The following is a 21,525-nucleotide window of genomic DNA, read 5'->3' as shown; positions in this document are numbered from 1 at the left end:
TTTTCCGGTATTCTAAGCCTTCCTGTCGGAACAATGTTCTCAGTGCCTACACCAGTCGACTGGTATTCATACGGTTGGTCTGACGTCATTACGATTCGAAGCCGCGACCGGTCTGTCTTTTCTCCGAATGCATAGCTTTAAAAGGCCCGCACTTTCGATATTTCTATTTATATTACGATTCGGGACCTTAATCTTAAGCCGTCTGTTCTTCTAGTCCCTTAGAATTTCTTTCAAAAGTTAGCGTAGTCCGGTCACAATTTATGCGCTAGCATTACGATGTCTTGTTCATTCTTAATCTTTCTTTCATTCTCTATCTCCCTCGCTCTCTTGTATATCTATTCCTTGTCACTCACTTGCTCACTCGCTCGCCCTGTGTCTCCCCCTTACCGATCCATCTCACGTCCTCCACACACGTTCTCCTCATCTTCCTCTTCACACCCTTCATCCATCACCCTGCCATTGTCCTCACCTGAAGATTCAATTTCTTCCCCAACAACTCTTCTAAACCAGCTACACAGGTAATAATCCAGATAGGGTTTCTTCATCATTGTCACTCGGGGCAGATAACTGCTTTCTCGCTTACCTACGGGTCGTATCCGGGGCTAATGATATACTCGGAGCCCCTTATTTGTCGCATGCATGCAAAGATACAAAACAGGGAAGCCTTCATCCACGTACAGTGGGGTCTCAATTGCGGCACCCTGTTTTTGTGTCGTACCTTGTTTTCAAATATTACACCAGCGGACGGATTAAAAGGAAATTTTTCATTATGTTCTTGTGACCGTTATGACTTTCGAAAGGTGCATTTTGGCAGGCTTTCCTGTTGCTTTTTGATTAACGACATCGCGGGTTAGTAGACAATGTAAATTAATCCGGCAGATAAAAAAAAACTGTACCCACATCACCACGTCACACTCTTCACCTGGTAAAAGCGAAATGGGGCTCATCTGCACTTCTACTGCGTGAATGGAAAGCACTTTGTCGGTGTATAAAAAGTGTTTTCTACCTTTGAAGTGTATATTGTTGGCAGAAAGAAGCAGCAGCAATTTTAATTGCCACCAGTATAACCAAAAAATTGAGGTCGACGCATTTATAGTCTACTATTTATCAACATGATTAGTTGCACTTCCAGTGAAACCCCATTTTCTACTTAAATCTTTCTCGTTCCAAATCATTGGCATTATCACCACCATCAACATCATCATCAACAACATCATTATCTTCATTATTCACACTGATCATGGGCTTGTCGAAATAAGCTTACATCCATTTAACCTAATGTGCAAATTAAAGAATTTTCAAAGTTACATTTGAGATCACTGTAACATCCAAGTGCATATTGACAGTGATATTTGTTATTCATTTAAAACGTGCTTCCATAACCTGCACTGAGACAGATCCTTAACAGGTGATTGCAAGATGAGAAAATGATAATACTTATATGTTTGTTCATTTCGTGTTCCATTTCCACCGTACAACTTTCTATACAAATTTCACACCGTTTTGTATAAGATTCATGACGTACCAACAAACTAATCGACCTATTATCGTAATTATGGGTGATAATGATTTTAAACTCGTGTACCGTCGTCCTATACAACTCGACTGAATAGAGCATCATCATTAACCCTAATTGAAAATAGCATCTATTATTTTTTACCAGCCCTGTATCTTCTTGTTGAAGGTCGTTTAAGGTCATCTCTTGACAACAGCAGACCATCATCAGATCCGTGTCCGACTCAGCAACCAATGATACATACATCATGCTTGCTTCATGAGACAAAATCAATAATTTCACGGCAGCTGATGCAATATTATACACCGACACAATAAACGAACGTCTTTCGTGTTTTTTTTTTTTCTATTGGTCTTTGTCTCACTTTCTGTTTTTTTGTCCATGAAAAGTTAATTTTGGTTCTTTGTACGTCAGGAAGTGAATCCTGTGACTGTCAAATTTTAAAATTAGAAATCATAATCCATTTGATTGTGTAGTCCTTCGTTTGACATAAGTTAATCAATGCCCTTTGCACAAGAAATGTCCTTTCTATTTCGTTATTAATTACGTTAGCCAAGCCTCTTAAGGCAATTGACATGATGTGTGGTATTAATTCGAATCAGTAATTAATCCCCTGCATACGGGGACTAGGTGTTCCATTATAAAAACATATGGGAATGGGAGAATTCAGTAGTTAACGGGTTATAGTATTTACTTTGCTTCCTGTTTGTACACGATGTAACTCTTCCATGGTGCGTCAAAGACTGCGCCAGTCGCCGACGCAGTGCTACGTCATTAATTGACGCATCGATTGCAACGCACCATAGATAAAGGCATAGACAAATTAAAATGCATAAAGATATCCCTTGAACGGTTCGTAAATCGAGCTAAGCGGGAAATGTAATGAATTTATGTCCTTTCTTTCTTTTTCTTCTTCTTCTATTTCTTCTATTACTTCTTCTTCTTCGATTACTTTTATTATTACTACTTCGACGACGACGACGACGACTACTACTACTACTACTCAGTCGGTAGAGCAGTGGTCTCGTAATCCGGTGACCCGGGCTCGAAACCAAGGCGATGCGCCAGTGCCCTTTGGTAAGGCATTAATCTTCATTACCAGGTCCCTCGGAGAGGACCTAAAGCCGTCGGCCGTCTGGTTGCTTACTTACAAGCATTTATGCTTTCTTAGCAGTCAGGTAAAATAACAACCCCCACAACTACTACTACTACTACTACTACTACTACTACTACTACTACTTCTAATACTCCTTCTTCATCTTCTTCATCTTACTTTCTTCTTTTTATTTATTCTTCTAACTACAATTTTTTTTTTCTTCATTTGTTACTCTTTTCGTCTTGTAGATTCCTCATTCTGTACTCGGTGCTTTCTTGGACGCTATGGAACTTGGTTACAGCAAGTACGGCAACCCCTATCACAACCTCCTCCATGCGGCTGACGTCACACAGACAGTACATCATATGTTAGCACGGATGGGACTTGTGGTAAGTCAAACGGCGTATTCGAATAAGTTATAAAGCGGTTGTAACCGCCCCGTGTACTCACCGTATAACCAACCGTCTTTGTGACCGTTCATCAGCGGACCGTCGGAAAGTAGTTAACTTCTCAGCCATTTGTTACATGGCCTCCACTGGTCAAAGTGGATTAGAACGTAAATGGATTTAGGAATAAATTTGAAATTCAAAATTTTAAACGGTACTGGTGTGACGTTGATATTCAACGCAACCAAAACGCCTTTACATTTATTTATTCATAGGTTTATGTTTTCTAAAGTTTGAGCAACAAATTTGTGTTACTTTACCATTAAATATTCATCTTTTATATACTCTTTAAAGAATAATTAGGAAGCTGAGATCATTGTTTCCATTCCGGGTGTGGGGATTCAAAATGGGATTTAGCACCTATTTCATTTCGAGGTGCGTGTCTTGTTGGATAATATTGAATAACATTATACAGACATCGCAAAGCATTTTGTAGACCTGTACGTATTCAGTATTCAGGACGAAGTTTGATTCGGAAACTTGTCATTATTTAAAAAGGGATCCGGTAACTTTGTCTCAGATTCTGAACAAAATTCTGGATTTAGCTCATGCTGCAATGATAATTATAAACCTTTAGGTCAGTCAGGAACCCCATGACTTTTACAAGCCGATCGCCTGTCTGATTATCAAGATATTTATGATTGGAATTACAAATTTTCATAACACTACAGTCTATTGGGGAAATGAGTATGGTAAAATCGGTCACTCAAAGGTTTTTACTTTTTGGGGGCACTTCTTGATCATTTTGAAGCGCAATTTTGTTAGGATTCAATATTACACCATATCACAGACACTGATAACACGTAGGGCCGTGTATCTCAGATTTAACATTGTTAAACGATCCCTTTAAGAGAAGTTGCGAGGTAGAAACACGTTTACTCGGTTTATAATAAGAGCTGCGTGGTTTGGTGAATATTCCTTTCTCTGGCTGTTTGCATTGCGAATCTTTAGCCGTGCAGCCGTCTTTAGAGTTCTGATACATTCAAAATGAATGATGCTTACATTTTCTATAAATAGAAATAGGTTAAATATGGACTCCATGTTCGCTTAACAATAGAAGATTGAGCAGACTGCGATGGAGTCTGATGATGCTTGATTTCAAAATATGAAAGAAACAAACTATTGTTGGCTGAAAGTAACATTCTGCCAATTCATAGAATGAATAATGACCTGTCAAACAGGTCAAACTCGGATCGGTTAGCTTTTGGCGCCTCGGCGCCTTGGCCTTCTTCAGATTTTATTGCTGACTCTTAAGGTCGAATGTGACCATATATGTTGATGTAATGTGTAAAAATATATTCTACAACTTGTTTTAATGTTCCCTTACAAAGCTTGAAATGATTGGATGAGATTGATGTAATGATTAACAGTGATCATTGCTAAGTATCTTAACTAATCCATGTAGTTATCATGCTAGTATTTCGTTGTATATAATACTTGTATAGTATCTAGGATTTAGCAATCTGAAAAAGAATTGTCATGAGATCATGAATAGGCAGCTTTATTCGTTATGTCTTTTCTTTGATTGACATTAAGTAAACCGTTTCAAATTTAAACAAGAAATGAAACGGCATGATCCATCGAGACCGTCATAAGCAGGAAATCAGTGCAAACTATATCGATTGTATTCTTTTCTGACAGATGCATAAAGAAGAACTACCGTCAAACATGGTGTCCTGATTAATAGACATGCGAATTAGTGCATAGCCTGGGGATCGAATAAAAACTCCGACCATTGATCAACTAAAAAGAACAATAAAGGGAGCTGGGAGAAAAAAGCTGAAAAAGAAGCGTTAAAATTATCATCCCCAATCAATTACTACATTGATTACATTTAGAGCAGATTGTTTCGGCGTGCGCTGCTATGGTAACGTCTACTTTGGTTGCCTAGCGACGTATGCGTAAAGAAGTGTAATCTGAGGAGGCAGGTATATGTGTGAATCGAAGAGAATATGCGCGCAAGAGAGTATATATAGAGAGAACAGAGGTAACACCGAAAAGAGGTGTATAGCAGACAGCGTCTTTAGAAACGTGCCGAAATAATTCATGCCATCAAATTTTGTGTGGACTTACAATCTACCTCACCAACTAGTTTATGCATAGCTTATATATTATGGTGTCATGGTGACGCAGTATTTTTGTCACACTAGGCCGCGTTAGTGGTTTTACCGAGTAGTGTTAAACATTATGCAGTATAATGTATTCATGTTTTTCTTCTTGGTTTCTCTGCGTCTGCATTTCCTCTTTGATGATCTGAGCGACAATTGATTTCGACCAAGGCTAATCGATACCTGCGAGAACGCGCGAACCTCTTTCATGTTTTTCTTTCTCTCGCGATCCGCCGTAATGGTTATTCATGCTATTCATAAATTTTATTAACAAGATTCGATATTATTTTCTTTTGACGAGCTTGCGGTATCATATTGCACATACTAGGTACATGGATAGAATGTGTGACTCACGAGTTACTGTCTGCTTCGCTTGTTCTCATATATTGTGTATTCCAATCGATTATTAGCTTTTCAATTTTACGGATAAAAGTGAATATGACACGCAGGTTCCTATCCAGAAGAATTATACATGTATGTACAGTTAACAACTAAATTATTCATACCCTTTTGCGACCTTTTTTGCAGTTTGTGAAGAAAAAAAATTGCATCAATTGATGCAATTTTTCAAGCTTATATCTAAATATTATTCAACGAAGGCCCTAATTCAACCAGCCAACTTTCATTCTTGAGTAAAGCCCCAGTCCCATATAAAGCCGGACCAGCACGGACGAGCACGGACCACTCCGGACCATCCCGGACCATGGTCTGGGGTGATCCGGGATGGTCCGGGATGTTTTGTTCAAAAAAGTGTGATGCTTTAAAAGCTACAGTCCCATATACGTCCCGGACCGTCCCGGACCATCCCGGACCCCATCCGGGGTGATCCGGGATTCGGTCCGTGTTGACACCGTGTTGGCACCGGGGTGGTCCTGGATGGTCCTGGATGGTCCTGGGCGGTCCGGGAGTCGACCCCGGATGTTTTTGACGGTCAAAAACTGCCGGGGTGGTCCGGGACGGTCCGGGACAATAGTTTGATCGGGGTGATCCGTGTAGCCACCGTGCTGGGTCCGGGGTCATCCGTAGTGGCGCCGGGGCGGTCCGTGTTGATCCGTGGCAGTCCGGGAGTGAGTTATTGACCGCCCAGGACCATCCAGGACCATCCAGGACCATCCAGGACCACCCGGTGCCAACACGGTGTCAACACGGACCGAATCCCGGATCACCCGGATGGGGTCCGGGATGGTCCGGGACGGTCCGGGAAGTATATGGGACTGTAGCTTTTAAAGCATCACACTTTTTTGAACAAAACATCCCGGACCATCCCGGATCACCCCAGACCATGGTCCGGGATGGTCCGGAGTGGTCCGTGCTCGTCCGTGCTGGTCCGGCTTTATATGGGACTGGGGCTTACCAGAAAACACAAAATACTTCAAATTTACAAGGGTTATGAATAATTCAGTTGGTAACTGTACATATAACTTTTTGTTCCACCCCCATACTCAATCTCTCTACCTCTATCTCCCTCCCCTTCCACCCCTCCTCTTCCATCCCCTCTTCCACCCCTCGTCTTTCTACTTTCTCTCTCTTGTTCAACCACACACCCCTCCCTCTTAATTAACTTTTTACACTGACTCGTTATTATTTCTCATTGCTTTGTAGCACTGGCTGTCTGACTTAGAGATCTTCGCTTCACTTCTAGCAGCAATAATTCACGACTTTGAACACACGGGTACTACAAATGCATTCCATGTCAACACCAAGTAAGTTAAACCAACTGGGGAAGTCAGAAATGAGGGTCAAAAGAGGGGGACAGAGTCAAAAGAGAGAGAGAGAGAGAGAGAGAGAGAGAGAGAGAGAGAGAGAGAGAGAGAGAGAGAGACGGACAGTGGACGAGAGGGCCCGATTTCGATCTTTGCTTTGCTTGGTGCATAATCCTTGAACAAGATATTGTTTTGCCCACATTAATAATTCTGTCCCTCTTGGCCCAGGGGTATTAAATGGGTTCATAATGCTGGGGTAATACATACTAATGTAGATACCCTGGGTATCTTAAGATCAAATGATTATTGTTCTTATGCATAGATGATGAACAGTGAGATTCATACAGGGGTAGTATATAGAGGTGAGAGAGAGAGAGTTGAGATTTAAGGAGGTGGTCAAACGAGGAAGAAAAAAGGACATTGAAATATATTGAAATATCATTGCATTGACTTTGAGAGAGATTTTGGAGACAGACAAGGGGAACAGGGGGGGGGGTAATGGTTCTTGCTGGCTTTTATTTCTCAATGTATTTTCCTTTTCTTGAGTGTATTAATGTTCTTGTGTTTTGGTAGCTGTTTTATTATAGTTAATAGTTAATAACTCTTGTTTGTTTGTTGGTCTTGATAATATTCATCTTAAAACTTCATCAAAGTAATTACTGTCATCACCATCATGATTACTAACGTCATTACAATCATCATCACTAGCATCATCATCATCATCACGAACACCATCACCATTAACATTACCATTACATCGTCACCCAGGCACCACCGACGTAATCTCTAACAACAGTGCCATCGCACCCTCCTGGCGAACATCATCCTTATGATAATTAGCGTATGTAGTTGCATAAATCCGTAAACACTTTATTCTAGCATTATCTTTAAACAATGTTTCAAGTGACCCATATTCCATGGTATTGATCAACTCGGCAAACACAATGGACTTTAGGAAACTATTGGCATTCAGCAGAATATCATCACATTTACGATCTCAAAATAGATGAGGCTTCATTGAAGCGACCATGAAAATGTTATGTCCCATTGTGTTCATGTTTCTGCCCTGGAAATAGTATGCTTTCCTCTTTGATAGTAGAATTGAAAGAGAGAGAGAGAGAGAGAGAGAGAGAGAGTGAGGGGGGGGGGGGGGGTTAGGGAGGGAAAGTGAGTGAAGGAGAGACGGAGATGTGTGTACATGTTTGTGTGTGTGTGTGTGAGAGAAGGAGCGAGATAGATATGAGAGAGAAACAGAGAGTGAAAAACAAATCATGACGTAAAAAACAGGATACCAATAATAATAGATTGTGTTAACACTATCAGAGACGCACTTTCATAAGACAAATAGCGCAATTATGGCAGCAACTTGAAAACACATCTAACTGCTACCTTAATTTAAGTGTATGATTAGTCTAGATTTAGTATAATCCTTTAAACCGCTGTATAATTATAAAGAGCTTATTTTGTAACTGTCTTTTTTTCTTTCTACGTGATCATAAGCATCTTACCTTCGCTGCTTAGAGGTTGGGTTCATTTCGGTAATGTGTATGCTTAGTGGCATAGCGTGGGTCGAGGCATTGAGAAGGGGGACTCTGGTATCACGGGGTTATGGGAGGGGGAGGGGACACAGGTCTTACTTGGTAGATGAACATCGAGTTAATAAGCTCACCGATTAGTGAACAGGTCATATCCTTTCCTCTTTTCGTTCACATCCTCTTCGTCCTATCTTTTTTCCTTCTTCCCCCACCCGTCCCCTCCTTCTCCCTCTCTCTCCTCTCTCTCTCTCTCTCTCTCTCTCTCTCTCTCTCTCTCTCTCTCTGTTTTCCCCACCATTCTATTGGGGGGGGGCACGTGTCCCTCCCGTGCCCCCTTTCTTACACCACTGTGTCTATGGTTTAAATAGCAGTGTAAAGGAATACGCTTCCACTCCAGGACGACGCAAACAACCTATTCCGTATCAATAGCAAATTATGTTAACTATAAATATACAAAGATTCTTGAGTTTGGTGAAAGCAAATGGAAAATCACTTTATATCTTCACAGAAAAGGAACAATTGGACGTAGGAGAATGTGCCGAGGGCGGCGAAAGTAATGTAATTATCCCGAGTAAATGTATACACACGGGTTATCTGATAGCATATATTAGAAGTATTAGCTTTTCTTTTTTATAGAAACAGCTTACAAGCGCACATCGCTTAGAAATTTCGCCAAGGCGGTACAGGCTTAGTGGGTGTATGAAGAGAAAAATTTGAATTAAAATTGTCTTTCTTCTATGAATATTTGGAATTTAGTTATTGTTGCCACATACTAATTTAAAGAAGAATTTAGTCGGGAATTCGGGAATATACATTATATTAAGTGAACTAATTTAACTCCTGATTTTATCGTCAGTCCGAAATATTGCCGCCATGAGCAAAACTGCAAGTTTCGCATTGAATCACTGTTTAAAACTAAAGCGATGCATTTATTAAATCACTGCATTATGGAGGGGATTTACGAGATCTTCCTTTCGTTACAAAAGGAATATCGTAAATAAATCTCCCACCATTCAAACTCAAAGAGATACAAAAATATTACAGTTGGTTTTTATTAGGCTAACCCAGATGTCCTGAACTTTTGCACCCCCCCCCCCCCTTTCACAAAATCCTGAAGTGGTGGATACAGGATTCCCTGGCACATTCCGAAATGTATACCACAACCAACAAAAAAGCATCTTTCCTTTTTGCTTGTGCTGTTTTGCCCCCCCCCCTTCCTATCTACCTCTTTATCAAATCGAATCAGGACTTCTAAATGTAAAAAATGTGCGGATTCATAATTAATCCTCTAGCTTATCGCTTATCGGATATGCTAAGTTATTCTTTCTCATACCAAATCATCCTCATTAAAGTTATCTATCTGGATGTCTAATCACCCTTCGATTATCTTTAATTATCTTTAATTTCCTCTAACTGGACGCCATTAGCTTAAGGAACTGGTCATTTCTTAGAAGTGACGGTTTCAGTGAATGGTCAAGCATAGAGCATAATCTATTGCATTGTGACATAGACTAATACATTTATAAACAAACATTTTTATGTACCAACGGCCTTGCTCCACGCTAAAGGAGGGGGCATAATTATGTATCATAATTATCTCATGCAGGAGAAATCAACTCCGCCTGTTAATTGTGGGTGATTATAATTATGTTGATAACATTTTACTTCTTCAGGAGCTCGATATTGACTCAGTAATTTTGTTTGTTTGTTTGTTCTTTTTCTTTCTTTTTTTTTACTATTGTCTTTTTCATTACAATGAGAATAGTTGTTGAGTGTATGTTATAAACTAAATACCAATATTTGATAGATGAAGGCGTTGCTTGGTATTAAGACTGGAGGCACATTTCCATGGTTGATCTATTACTATTTTGTTTCCTTGCAACTGAACTTGTGTTGCATTTAATATCGGGAAGATATTCCTGATTGTGGCAAACAGGAACACGGCAATTGAATTATCATAGATACTTGGTATACACGGAGGTTGTATCAATCTTAATTTATGTTTCATGTCTCAGATCGCTCACTCATAATGAGACGGGCTTGGATTTATACGATAAATAGATCTCATAACCGTGGATGCAATCTTGCTTGTTTCCTATCAAACATATACAGCTCCCTGACCGGAATAGGACCCATTTCATTGAATGATGACAATTGCCCCGGAAGCATATGCAGATAAATCTTTCCCTACTTCAAGAGATTTGTAAATATGAACGACGAACGTTGCACTGTCATTACCTCGGACATTCCGATAAATAACGAAGTCGCTTTCCTCTACCGACTTAGTTCATATCTACCGCTGATGACGTAGGTAGTCATGTGACACATGAACCTAATTAGAGGTGGGATAAAAGGACGGCTCTCTTATGATAGGCTAATGCAATTCATGGGTTTGTGTATCTAGTCAGGTTTGCTGAGCTACTCTAATTGAAATTGTTGCCAATTTGCCGCGTATATCCTAGACTCCAAGCACGAGACTGTCCTATTTTCTTCCAGTGTCCGGATGGGTTTACGACCTTTCACTTTCTTGTCTATTTATTATTGCAAAGTAATATAATTCAGTTAAAAGCATTGCACCGGCAATCTTTATATCGTACTATGTATAAGTCTCATTTTACATCCTCGTGTATAGTAGCGTGTAAAGATTTAGCAATAATGATATTTAACAGTACAGAACTATTTACCAATGGTACCGTCATTAATATTATTAACGCTGCAATGATCATTTAAGTGTATTACTCACATGAAGACAGAATGGTACGGGGAGATAGTATTATTGATGTTATTTTTGCTAAAACGGGGTATGCTATATTTGTGAAAAGAGCCTAGGGGTGCTCACTTCTCCTTTCCGGTCTGATCTTAATCAATCATTCAAAATGGCCGTCCTTCACTTTCCTTATTCAAATCGCCTGCAAGCAACATCCACTTCAGTGTTTTATCATGGATTGTTTTCCTTTTCACTGTGCTCTATCTGTAAACTCCTTGGCAAGTGTCTTGCACAACTTCTCATTAGTCATGTTTCATGTAGGATGACCCCCGAGGCGGTGGAGGCAACATTTTGACAGGAAGATTTTGATGGATTTTGTTGGAAAACAACGATTCGTGACTGGCTCCTTGCATTTTGGGGCCGCCGTAACTCATCGTCAGGAGTTAAATCATCGTCCCCAAACAGCTGGACCAACGGCCCGGCACCGATCCACTGGAATTCCACATCCCTCAGTGCAGACTGGAGATGGATCCAGGGAGACTTTCAGAGAAGCTTGAGGCAAGAATGAGAGATGGGAGAAAGATGAGAGAGAAGATGGAGGGGGTATAGGGGTAGGAGGACAGTCGGGGAAGAGGGGTAGAGAAGATCAGAAGAATATGGGGAACCGGGGGAGTGACGCGCAGATCGATATCCAATATAAAGAGGTAGCCTATGTGGTTCCGTGATATTTTACACTATATGAAAGTACAGCAATGTGTTACAGGGTTAGGGGTAGATGGAAGAATAGAGGTGAGGTTATTGAGTAAGTACAGTGAAACTGAAATGGAATGCCAAAAAGCTATACTAGCAGAGGTGTGAATGAAAGATATTACAAGTGATACTCGATATGATCATGTAAATTACAAAGAAGAAGGACGGGGTGAAAACCTTGCTCATCAATGTTAATAGAATGATAAATCATTTCATAAAAGTGTGCCGTATGGAACAGGAAAGAGAAGAGACAATTAGTAAGAAGAGATTTGTCTGGCGTCAGACGACTATGATTAGAGAGAGAGAGAGAGAGAGAAAGAGAGAGAGAGAGAGAGAGAGGGAGGGGGAGAGGGGGAGAGGGAGAGAGAAAAGGAGAGGCCAGGGGGAAGAGAGTTAGAGGGGGAAAGCAAGACGAGGAAGGAGAGAGTAAATACATTCTACACGCACATTATGTATATATGAGCCGGAAATGTTCTTCACGAAGAAGAGCCGAAACAAAACAGAAAAGGGGGAGTAATGAGGGATGAAGATAGAGAGCATGGAATTCGGCTTGCATTCCAATTCGTGAATTTATTTGTTAAGATTAAGGTCAATCCAAGAAGACTCCAAGAGAATCTTGCTTCGAGTGCTGACGAAGAGCATGTCATCTAGAGACTAAGTTTCAATGTTTACGTCGCTAGGCTCAACCATCGTCAAAACATACGTGACTCCAGTAGGGTTGTCGAACATTAGAGATTCAGCAAGCCCGTCATTGTATTTCTTTTATTAGATTTCTTTTGTATTTGATAATGAAGAATGATTACGACGTGGGTTGCTTGTCGTGGTAGTATGGATGGAGGATGTAGGTTTATGTTAGATTTGAGGCAGATAATCATGCTTCTCGCACCCGAAGAGAGAATACCTCAAGCCCACTCCTCATCCCTCTTCACTCCCTTAAGTTAGGTGAAGACGGATTGAGATGAGCTCAACTTTCAATTTGCAATCGTGACGGTGTAATTATCATTCATGTCGTCTAGTAGAGATAAACCCGCTTGTAACTTGTCACTTTAAAAATCCTCCTCGTCATGGTCTCCATGGCAACGCTGACCCCATACCCCATACAATCTCCTAGAGTATAGTATGCATATCGTCTGCATTATCATGATGATCTTGATGACTGGTGGATTTGGGGAGCGAAATCGGCTCGTGCCCCCCTTCATTTAAACACCAATCGTGCATAAGTCAGGTGGTGACCGAACTTCATTTTCATGTTTTGGATTCCCTAAATTCAGCACTGCTACAACCACTCTTACCGCCGCAGCTTTCCGATTATTAAGTAATAATAAAAAGGAGCCATTGACACTAGAAATGCGAAAAAATTATCTTGACAGGCACAGTGCCCCCGTCCACTTTTTTCTGCTTCTCAATATATTATCAAATTTGTTTTACAGATGAATTAGGCTATTATTAGTACTTAAAATTCAGTATAAAATTCGTTGGATTTCCGTGAGAATTACCTTGACTGAATCCAAACGTTGATTTACAAAACACATCCAAAGGTCTTCTCTGGATTAACAATGAAAACGTAAAACCTTTTTAAAGGTTAATGGAATATGAATAATTGAAGGATGTATGAAATGAAAGCTCCATCGGACAGATGAAGTAGAGGGACATGGAGAGGCTTACGTTAGAATATTTGTGTTATAGATTTTTAAAAAAAATAGAATTTGAAAAAACTTGTAAACGACTGAAGGATGACTCTCTAAAGACCATCGCACTGTATGATCGGTACACGCACACACACACACACACACACACACACGCACACGCACACGCACACACACCTTCTTTTTAAATTTAGTCTTTCAAAAGGATGGCCACATAAGTGTTTTTACCTTTAAGTGAAGCAATGTTCTTTTGCCATTCATTCCTAGCATACCCAGGTATTGCATGTTCCTTGTCTTTAAACAAAATATTTGTACCCAGGATAGCCACATCAGTATCAATACCGCCCTTTCTGTGAATCCTATAATTATCATTACCTCAGCTATAAATTGCTAGGAGCCCATTTACACCTGTGTGGAGAGTTGCAAATGTAGATGAGTGTCTTCCCAAAGGACGTTAGCGCCGGGCTGGGATTCGAACCATCAACTCTTGGGTTGAGATTCAAGTGAATGAAACATTAAACGATGACACCTCATGCACATAGGTGTCACGGTGTCGCGTTTTGTCATCGGTTTTCGTTCATTGTTTTGTCACCTTTCTCTCAAAATAATAATGTTCTCTTTCTCTTCTCAGATCTGACATGGCAATGTTCTACAATGACCGAGCAGTGTTAGAGAACCATCACATAAGCAGCTCTTTTCGTCTCATGAGAGATGATGAAAGGAATATCCTTGCTAACCTCTCCAAAGAAGAGTACACGTAAGTGTTATTATTGTTATTAATGTTGTTGTTGTTGTTGCTGTTTACTTGTTTTTTTGTAATTATTTAAATGATGTTTACGTCTGAACCCGAAAACAATTCCATGTTTCAAATGTTTCTTTAGGTCGAGATATAGATTTTTGTAGTGAGGTAGCTGAATATCTTTACTTTGATAGATACTTATCCGAATCATTTTGGGGGAATATAAACGATGTTCATGAGCGCATGAGAACGAGAACAAGAACGAACTACCAAAAATTATAATAAAGGGTTCAAAATAATCCAAATGGATTTCTCTTCGAATGCTAAAGTGTGAGGTTCTGCCAATGGGCGGAGTGGGGGACTTCTCTATAATGATGGAGGATAAACACTGATGTTGTAACATACACAAACTAAAAGGTTGTTTCTTTTTCATTTAATGTACAGCGTATATGGAGCGTATGACGTAAAGTTCGTTTTAGAAGGTTAATAGACCGAGGAGGGAATAATTGGAGCAAGATATTGTAACGTCACAATGAAAAACGTTTTGAGTTGGTTTTGCGTCCGAGTAAAATAAAACAGCTAAATTGGAGGAGGCAAACAGCTGATATATATTTAAGAAAATAGAGCGGGTGGCCGTTTTACAACATCGATTACCAAATACCCTAAACTGCCTAAAGCTATTTGCAGCAAAGTCTTGTATCTTAAACATGTATTTTACTCTCTTTTGTCAGGTTAATTTAAGAGTAGGCGTTCAATCATAATAAAAACTGTATATACATTAGCATGTGGGCGTAGAATCCATCTACGTCGCAATATAATATAAATATACATTATATATGATTATAACTGTAGCATGTAACAAGAGAATATGTAACACTGCAAATTAAAAAAACATTTTTCAAAACAAGAGCAGTAGCACACTTCCCTGAGTCCTTAAACGTTCAAAATCTAGAGTGAGAGTCATTCAGATTCAGAAATGGCTGTAATGTAGAAAAGTGACAAGCTAAACAAACACGAACGATGGATTATAAACTGTCCCACAATTATATCAATCGTCATCTCTGACAGAAATAGTGTCAAGCGGAAGGAGGACACCCCCTTCCCGGGCCCTCCCCCTTATCTCTGGTGAGTTGTTACCCATATCACAAAGCGATACTTTGTACAGAGTAACTGTCCATCAGTCTGTATTCCCGTTTGACCCACATAATTGGATCATCCCCTCCCACGGGTTTGACGTCGCTAGAGAGGATGTGGGATGGTGATTCCGCCCCCCCCCCCTTTCAGTATTTCTGTTGGCATTACAATTGCGACCTTTCCTGATAAAATCTAACGAAAATATTTTCATTCAATATATGTATCTATTTATTTATTTATCTATTTACATATTTGTTCATTATTTCATTCGACGTCCATCCCTTCGTTTATTTATTGATCCATTTGGATTTGCTTGTGGGATGGGGATGGAACTTACAATAACAAAGTTGAACATCTTACAACGAATACTTTCCCTTGTTGTAAAGTTTAAAAGTCTGAGTCCATTATTTATATTACTTGTTTATTCTGAGTGTTAATATATGGCTTTTTGTCGGCGGTTCGGTCCTTCACCCCGCCCCCACTTGAAATGGTCTGGCTACGCCCCTATAATGGGTCGCCCCCTCCGCTGCCGGAGCCCCCATTCCTAGCTTCCCAGCTCATCTGGTGTTAACCACCGTGACACTTCTGATAGCAGACACTCATTAGTATTGTGTGCATGTCATGCAGAGCAATTTCACAGACCAATGCATGGATAGGTTTCTTTTTTAGAAACACAGGTTCATGTAGTATTCTGAAAAATTTAGTCGGGGTCAGATCACCTTTGTGAGATCAATATTATGAAAGAAGGTTCGGTTCAAATTATCGTGTATCTCACTGGTTCCAAAACTTTCCCTTAAAGTATTCTAATACTTCGGTAAGAGTTTTTATTGTACGTTTTAAGTCCAATTTTTCTTTTTGGACCATTGTTATTTGCATTCTAAGTGAGTATATCGCTATAAACATTTGTTTATTGTTTATTTATTTAGTATTTATGAACGACAAAATCGAAATACTTCTCCTTACAATTCATGAAACAGCAAGTAAAGCTATTTTATTCGGAATTCAAGAGGTAAAATATGGATATTTGACCATGGTTTTAAAATTCAAGCGAAAGAAATTTGATCTTGACTTTCGTTTCGTACTACTGACGCAATAACCTATTACTTAAGTTTCACCACGCCATGTACGCGTCAAGTGAAGCGTGCACACGTACATTTATGTACTACAATAAGACCTCATATTTTGAAATTAGCCGCAGGAATTCGTGCATAAAACATTAAATAATAGGCGAATGAACTATTAGGTGAACCGTATAGTGAAGCAATCCTCTTTGTCGTAATTATGAGCTTGTTTTAGAAGAAAGATATTCAGTGGTTGGGTTCGTCATTAACTGATTAATCCTTCATTGTGAAACGATGTCCATGGATGTATTCCCCCTCATCCACACAATGCATGTATTCATGATTACTAGTAACATAAGAACAGCGTATGCTTTATTTTCCTTTCGTCTGTGTGCATAATTCGACATGCAAAAGCATGCATTTTGCAAGTTTCGAATCGGAAATAATTATAATTCAAGTACGTACTTTTCTTTGAACTGTCATGTACCGTTCCCCAAAACTGAGTATGCATTTTCCATAGACTTAGACCATTTACAATTTAAGCATAATATGAATTGATAGGCATTTGCCTTAATAATTAAATGTGGTGATGAGGATTCAAACTAATTATTTGATGATTCTCGTGACAATACGTCCATAGGAATGCGAATAATATCTAAAGATAGTGGACAATAATTTGTCTACGTTTCTTGAATATCGTCTAGTGAAATAATGAAAATCGCTCGCGCATTGTACATCTTTGGATAACAAAAGGTTGTGTAAGTCTTCTTGAATATCCCGACTGGCTTTATCTTGATTATTACCATTTTTGTCTCTATTTCCCCCCTCAGGGAGCTTCGAAACCTGGTAATTGACATGGTTCTAGCCACGGACATGTCGTTCCATTTCCAGCAGATCAAGCAGATGAAATCAATGATCTCGACGACAGAGGCGTAAGTTATCCAATTGTTTGACACCTCCTCCAAAAAACAATATTTGTTGTTGTTGTTATTTTCAAGACTAAAAGAAAGTGTTTGATTATTCCTGTAATTTTTGTTACAAAAGAGTGATCTTGCAATGTACTCGGTCTTAGTACTAAGTTTATGAGAAAGGTTGGGCAAACGATCCATTTCCTTTTTTAACGGAAACAGAGATTTTCATTCGTGAAAGCAAAAAAAAAGACAAACAACCTTTATGACTGTAAACGGTTGTGGACTAATCTTCTGTTGTGTTGTAAACGTTTTGACGATCGCGGTTTTCCTACATGGATACTTGTGTTGTTTATGTATAAACCAGAGCCATCTATACACAGAGTTCGGCCAACCCAGTTCGAGTTGGACACAATATGGCGACTACTGCTTTGTTGGGCTAGCAGAAAACTAAAGAATATACGCCATGTTGTGACCCAGTGAAACCAAGTTGTCCTAACTTTGTGTATAGATGGCTCTGGTATAAACGATAAATTCACAAGGAAACTTAAAAATTCAGTTATCACTATAGTCAAGTTGTTTTTCTTATTTTTTTTGTGGTTATTAGATTGGACAAACCCAAAGTGATGGCTCTTACTCTCCATTGTGCAGACATCAGTCATCCAAGCAAGGAATGGAAGTTCCATTACAAATGGACTACGTTACTTATACGCGAGTTCTTCAGGCAGGTATGTAACATGTCTTTGGTTTTCCCTATGGGTGAATATCACATTGGCAACAGGTTGGCTTTGAAAATGGCAGAAAATGGGAGGAACCGATCAGTGGAGGGTTTTTAGAACAGTCGGATCATGAATTATGAAGTTCTATGTGGTTTCGAAGTTGTGATTAATAACACCTAATTTAACAGCTCTATGATAAATTTTCCTACATTTTTGACGTATGCTGCACTTACTCATCGTGATCATAGGTAATAGGTTGTCTTTAATTGTTGATGTAGTGCATTTATAAGCTGACGGTTATTCATCCCTGTAGCTTGTATATAATTCAAACATTGTTGGTTGAGTAGTTTGATCCTCCATAACTACAGACATTAACGAGAAAACGGACAAGAAATTAATGCATCATAGTTTTCTTTTATATTATGTAAATATATACTTCATTTTTATTTATATTACTTTTGTGTACAGGGTGACAGAGAAAGAGAAATGGGCTTGCCAATTTCACCACTCTGCGACAGGAATTCCACACTCCTAGCTGAATCACAAATTGGTAAGATAATAGGCTTGTTTCGGCAGTCAAACAAAAGGCTATTATTATTGTTATTGAATATTCAGATTGGAACAAGAATGATAAAATGAAGGAGAAGGAGAGGGTGGGAGAGTTGGAAGAAGAAATAGAAGAAGAGGAAGAAGTAGGAGGGATAAATAAAGAGAAGAGAAGGACGAATGGAGACAAAAAGGTTTTTATTTTAAACACATCGACAGGCAGCAAAATGTTAACGTAATGATCCATGAAGACGAACACCACATGATGGGCACCTACCCCTGCCCTCAGCACCCACCCACCCTCCCACCCCCTCGAAAGTCGAAACACACACCCACACACGCGCACACACACACACACTAGATAATCATAAGTCTATCAAGATTAATGTGTAATCGCCATCTTTTTTTTTCCTATCCAGGTTTCATCGATTTCATCGTGGACCCAAGTATGAACATATGTGGTGATATGATAGATCGGATACTAAGGGAAGAGCTTAATTCCGCCTCAAACTCTCCATCAGCAGACAGCGTAGTGCGGAATAAGAGGAACTCTATACCCATGGCGCGGCCCTGCTCTGCACCCAGATCTGCAAGTGTTCCCGCACCAGCTAATAACAACTCAATGAACGTGAGGGCCTTTTCATACCTCCTTAATTCACCTTTCTGACATCCATTTTATATCATTACATCCAGGACATATCATCATTATTATTTCTAAGAATTAGAAGAGAAATATAAGTCCCTTAAGCTCGTCGGTGAGAATGGAATAACTGACTAGCGACAGACGTGCATCACAATGTCCAAACTTTGCGCCATAATCATGGAAAAAATGTTCTCGGATTACGATGTATAACCGTGTTATGGCGTCAAAGCATGTGTTCGTAGACGTCGCCAAACAAAAGAATATTACTTAATGTATTGGTCTTCTTTCGACATGTTCTTTGACAAGCCATAATTTACCCTGATACTGACTTTCACATTGTGATTTACAGGATCGTGATAGGCCCAGTAGCCCAGGAAGGGTCAGTATAGGTAGACGAAATTCTATCCCGGTACGGTGTCTTCGAAGCTGGCACGAAAACCTACACAAAAACAAGTCCAAGTGGAGGGACCTTGGACAGCAAGGTAAGTTCTGTGGAGCTTCTGTAAGACATTCTGCAAGTTTTTACTTTCATATTGAAAGAATTTCTGCAAGACTTTCTGAAAGAATGGTGTGAGAACTTCTGTAAGAGTTTCTGATAGAATTGTATGAAAACTTGTGCAAGTGTTTTGAAAGAATTGTATGAGAAGTTCTGAAGAAGTGTATAAGAACTTTTGAAAGAATTGTATAAGAACTTCTGAAATAATTGTATAAGAACTTCTGCAAGAGTTTCTGAAAGAATTGTATAAGAATTTCTGTAAGAGTTTCTGAAAGAATTGTATAAGAACTTAGGCAAGAGCTTCTGAAAGAATTGTATAAGAATTTCTGCAAGAATTTCTGAAAGAATTGTTACAATACAGTATAAGAACTTCTGCAAGAGTTTCTGAAAAAATTGTATAAGAACTTCTGCAAGAGTTTCTGAAAGAATTGTATAAGAACGTCTGCAAGAGTTTCTGAAAGAATAATTGTATAAGAACTTCTGAAAGAATTGTATAAGAACTTCTGCAAGATTTTCTGAAAGAATTGTGTGAGAACTTCTGTAAGAGTTTCTGATAGAATTGAACAAGAACTCTTGCAAGAGTTTCTGAAAGAATTGTATAAGAACTTCTGAAAGAATTGTATAAGGAGTTCTGCAAGAGTTTCTGGAAAAAAATGTATAAGAACTTTTAGAAGAGTTTTTGAAAGAATTGTATAAGAACTTCTGAAAGAATTGTATAAGGACTTCTGCAATAGTTTCCGAAAATCGGAATTTGAAACAAAATTATGCAAGAAACCTTCTGTAAGTAACACGAGTATTATGTATGGATTAATTGTGATCATGCGGAAAGTAAAGAATCTCATCTTAACTGAATTTTAACCTTTTTCCTGTAAGTACAAATTTCCTTAATAATACGATTGAAATTAATCTTAAACTGAAGCTTTTCTTTATCATTTCTCTCCCACTCTCTCTCTCACTCTCACTCTCTCTCTCTCTCTCTTTCTCTCTCTTTCCTACATGAACACAGAGCACACCGGAGTCAAGGTCTTGGACATTGACGAGGACCCGATCGTTCAGAAACCAAACAAAGATGTCTTCCATAAAAGCGACACGAACGACGACAGCGCAGCCCGCAAGACCAGCAACGCCAACGGCATCGAGGAAGAAGAAGCGCCTCATGATCAGGCCACTACTTCCGGGTCAACGGCTGGGGCGGCCGAGTCGTCGGGGTCTGCGCATGCGCCGGGTCGTCAGGGATCGGGGGAGAGATGAGAGGGTGTATGTTACATAAAGATCAAACAAGAGAAAAGGGTCAATTAATGGACGGACATTAATAAAACATTATGTCCATGCTGACCTAGCAAACAGTCAACACATGATCAGGAGACGAAAAGACGTCATCAACTATCCAGATTTAGATCAGTCCCATTCCGATGCTATGATATATTCTGATGTGCTATCTCAGTCGAGGGAGTTAGATGAACTGTTACGGGGGTATGCATGACCCAAGAACGTCGAGAATTTGAGATGACTGTCACAATGATGATCTGACTCCTGCTAATTATTGGTTGCTGTATTCCATCGTATAAATGCCACCTTTAAATCTGAAAAGATCCGGACAAATACGTACCGCATTAACGACCATTATTAAGCATAATTTGTTTCAATGTTTTACAGTGGAGATTTACAAGAAAATAATCTATTGTATAGCTTATTTCAATGTACTACAGTCGGGATACTCCCCCCCCCCCCCCCCGTTTTTAAACTCAATCATATTGATTTAGACTCAGCGA

The 21,525-nt window shown here is 39.4% G+C and overlaps 1 protein-coding gene across 1 annotated transcript in view; it reads left to right on the top strand.

Moving 5' to 3' along the window:
• Positions 1-21,349, top strand: part of PDE1 (phosphodiesterase 1) — a gene marked incomplete at its 5' end in the record, with an annotated part of 54,592 nt that extends 33,243 nt beyond the window's left edge. Inside the window, 9 exon segments of the mRNA NM_001098448.1 lie at positions 2,861-3,001; positions 6,769-6,869; positions 14,139-14,264; positions 17,272-17,373; positions 17,957-18,077; positions 18,537-18,618; positions 19,034-19,242; positions 19,607-19,739; positions 20,760-21,349. Of these exon segments, the coding sequence (NP_001091918.1) occupies positions 2,861-3,001; positions 6,769-6,869; positions 14,139-14,264; positions 17,272-17,373; positions 17,957-18,077; positions 18,537-18,618; positions 19,034-19,242; positions 19,607-19,739; positions 20,760-21,004 (1,260 nt within the window).
• Positions 21,350-21,525: the final 176 nt, after the last annotated feature.

The sequence above is a fragment of the Strongylocentrotus purpuratus genome, unplaced genomic scaffold, assembly GCF_000002235.5.
Source record: "Strongylocentrotus purpuratus isolate Spur 01 unplaced genomic scaffold, Spur_5.0 spur5_scaffold_7, whole genome shotgun sequence".
NCBI lineage: Eukaryota > Metazoa > Echinodermata > Echinoidea > Camarodonta > Strongylocentrotidae > Strongylocentrotus > Strongylocentrotus purpuratus.
Note: the sequence above shows the minus strand (reverse complement) of the source record. Positions and strands in the feature narration are given on the sequence as shown.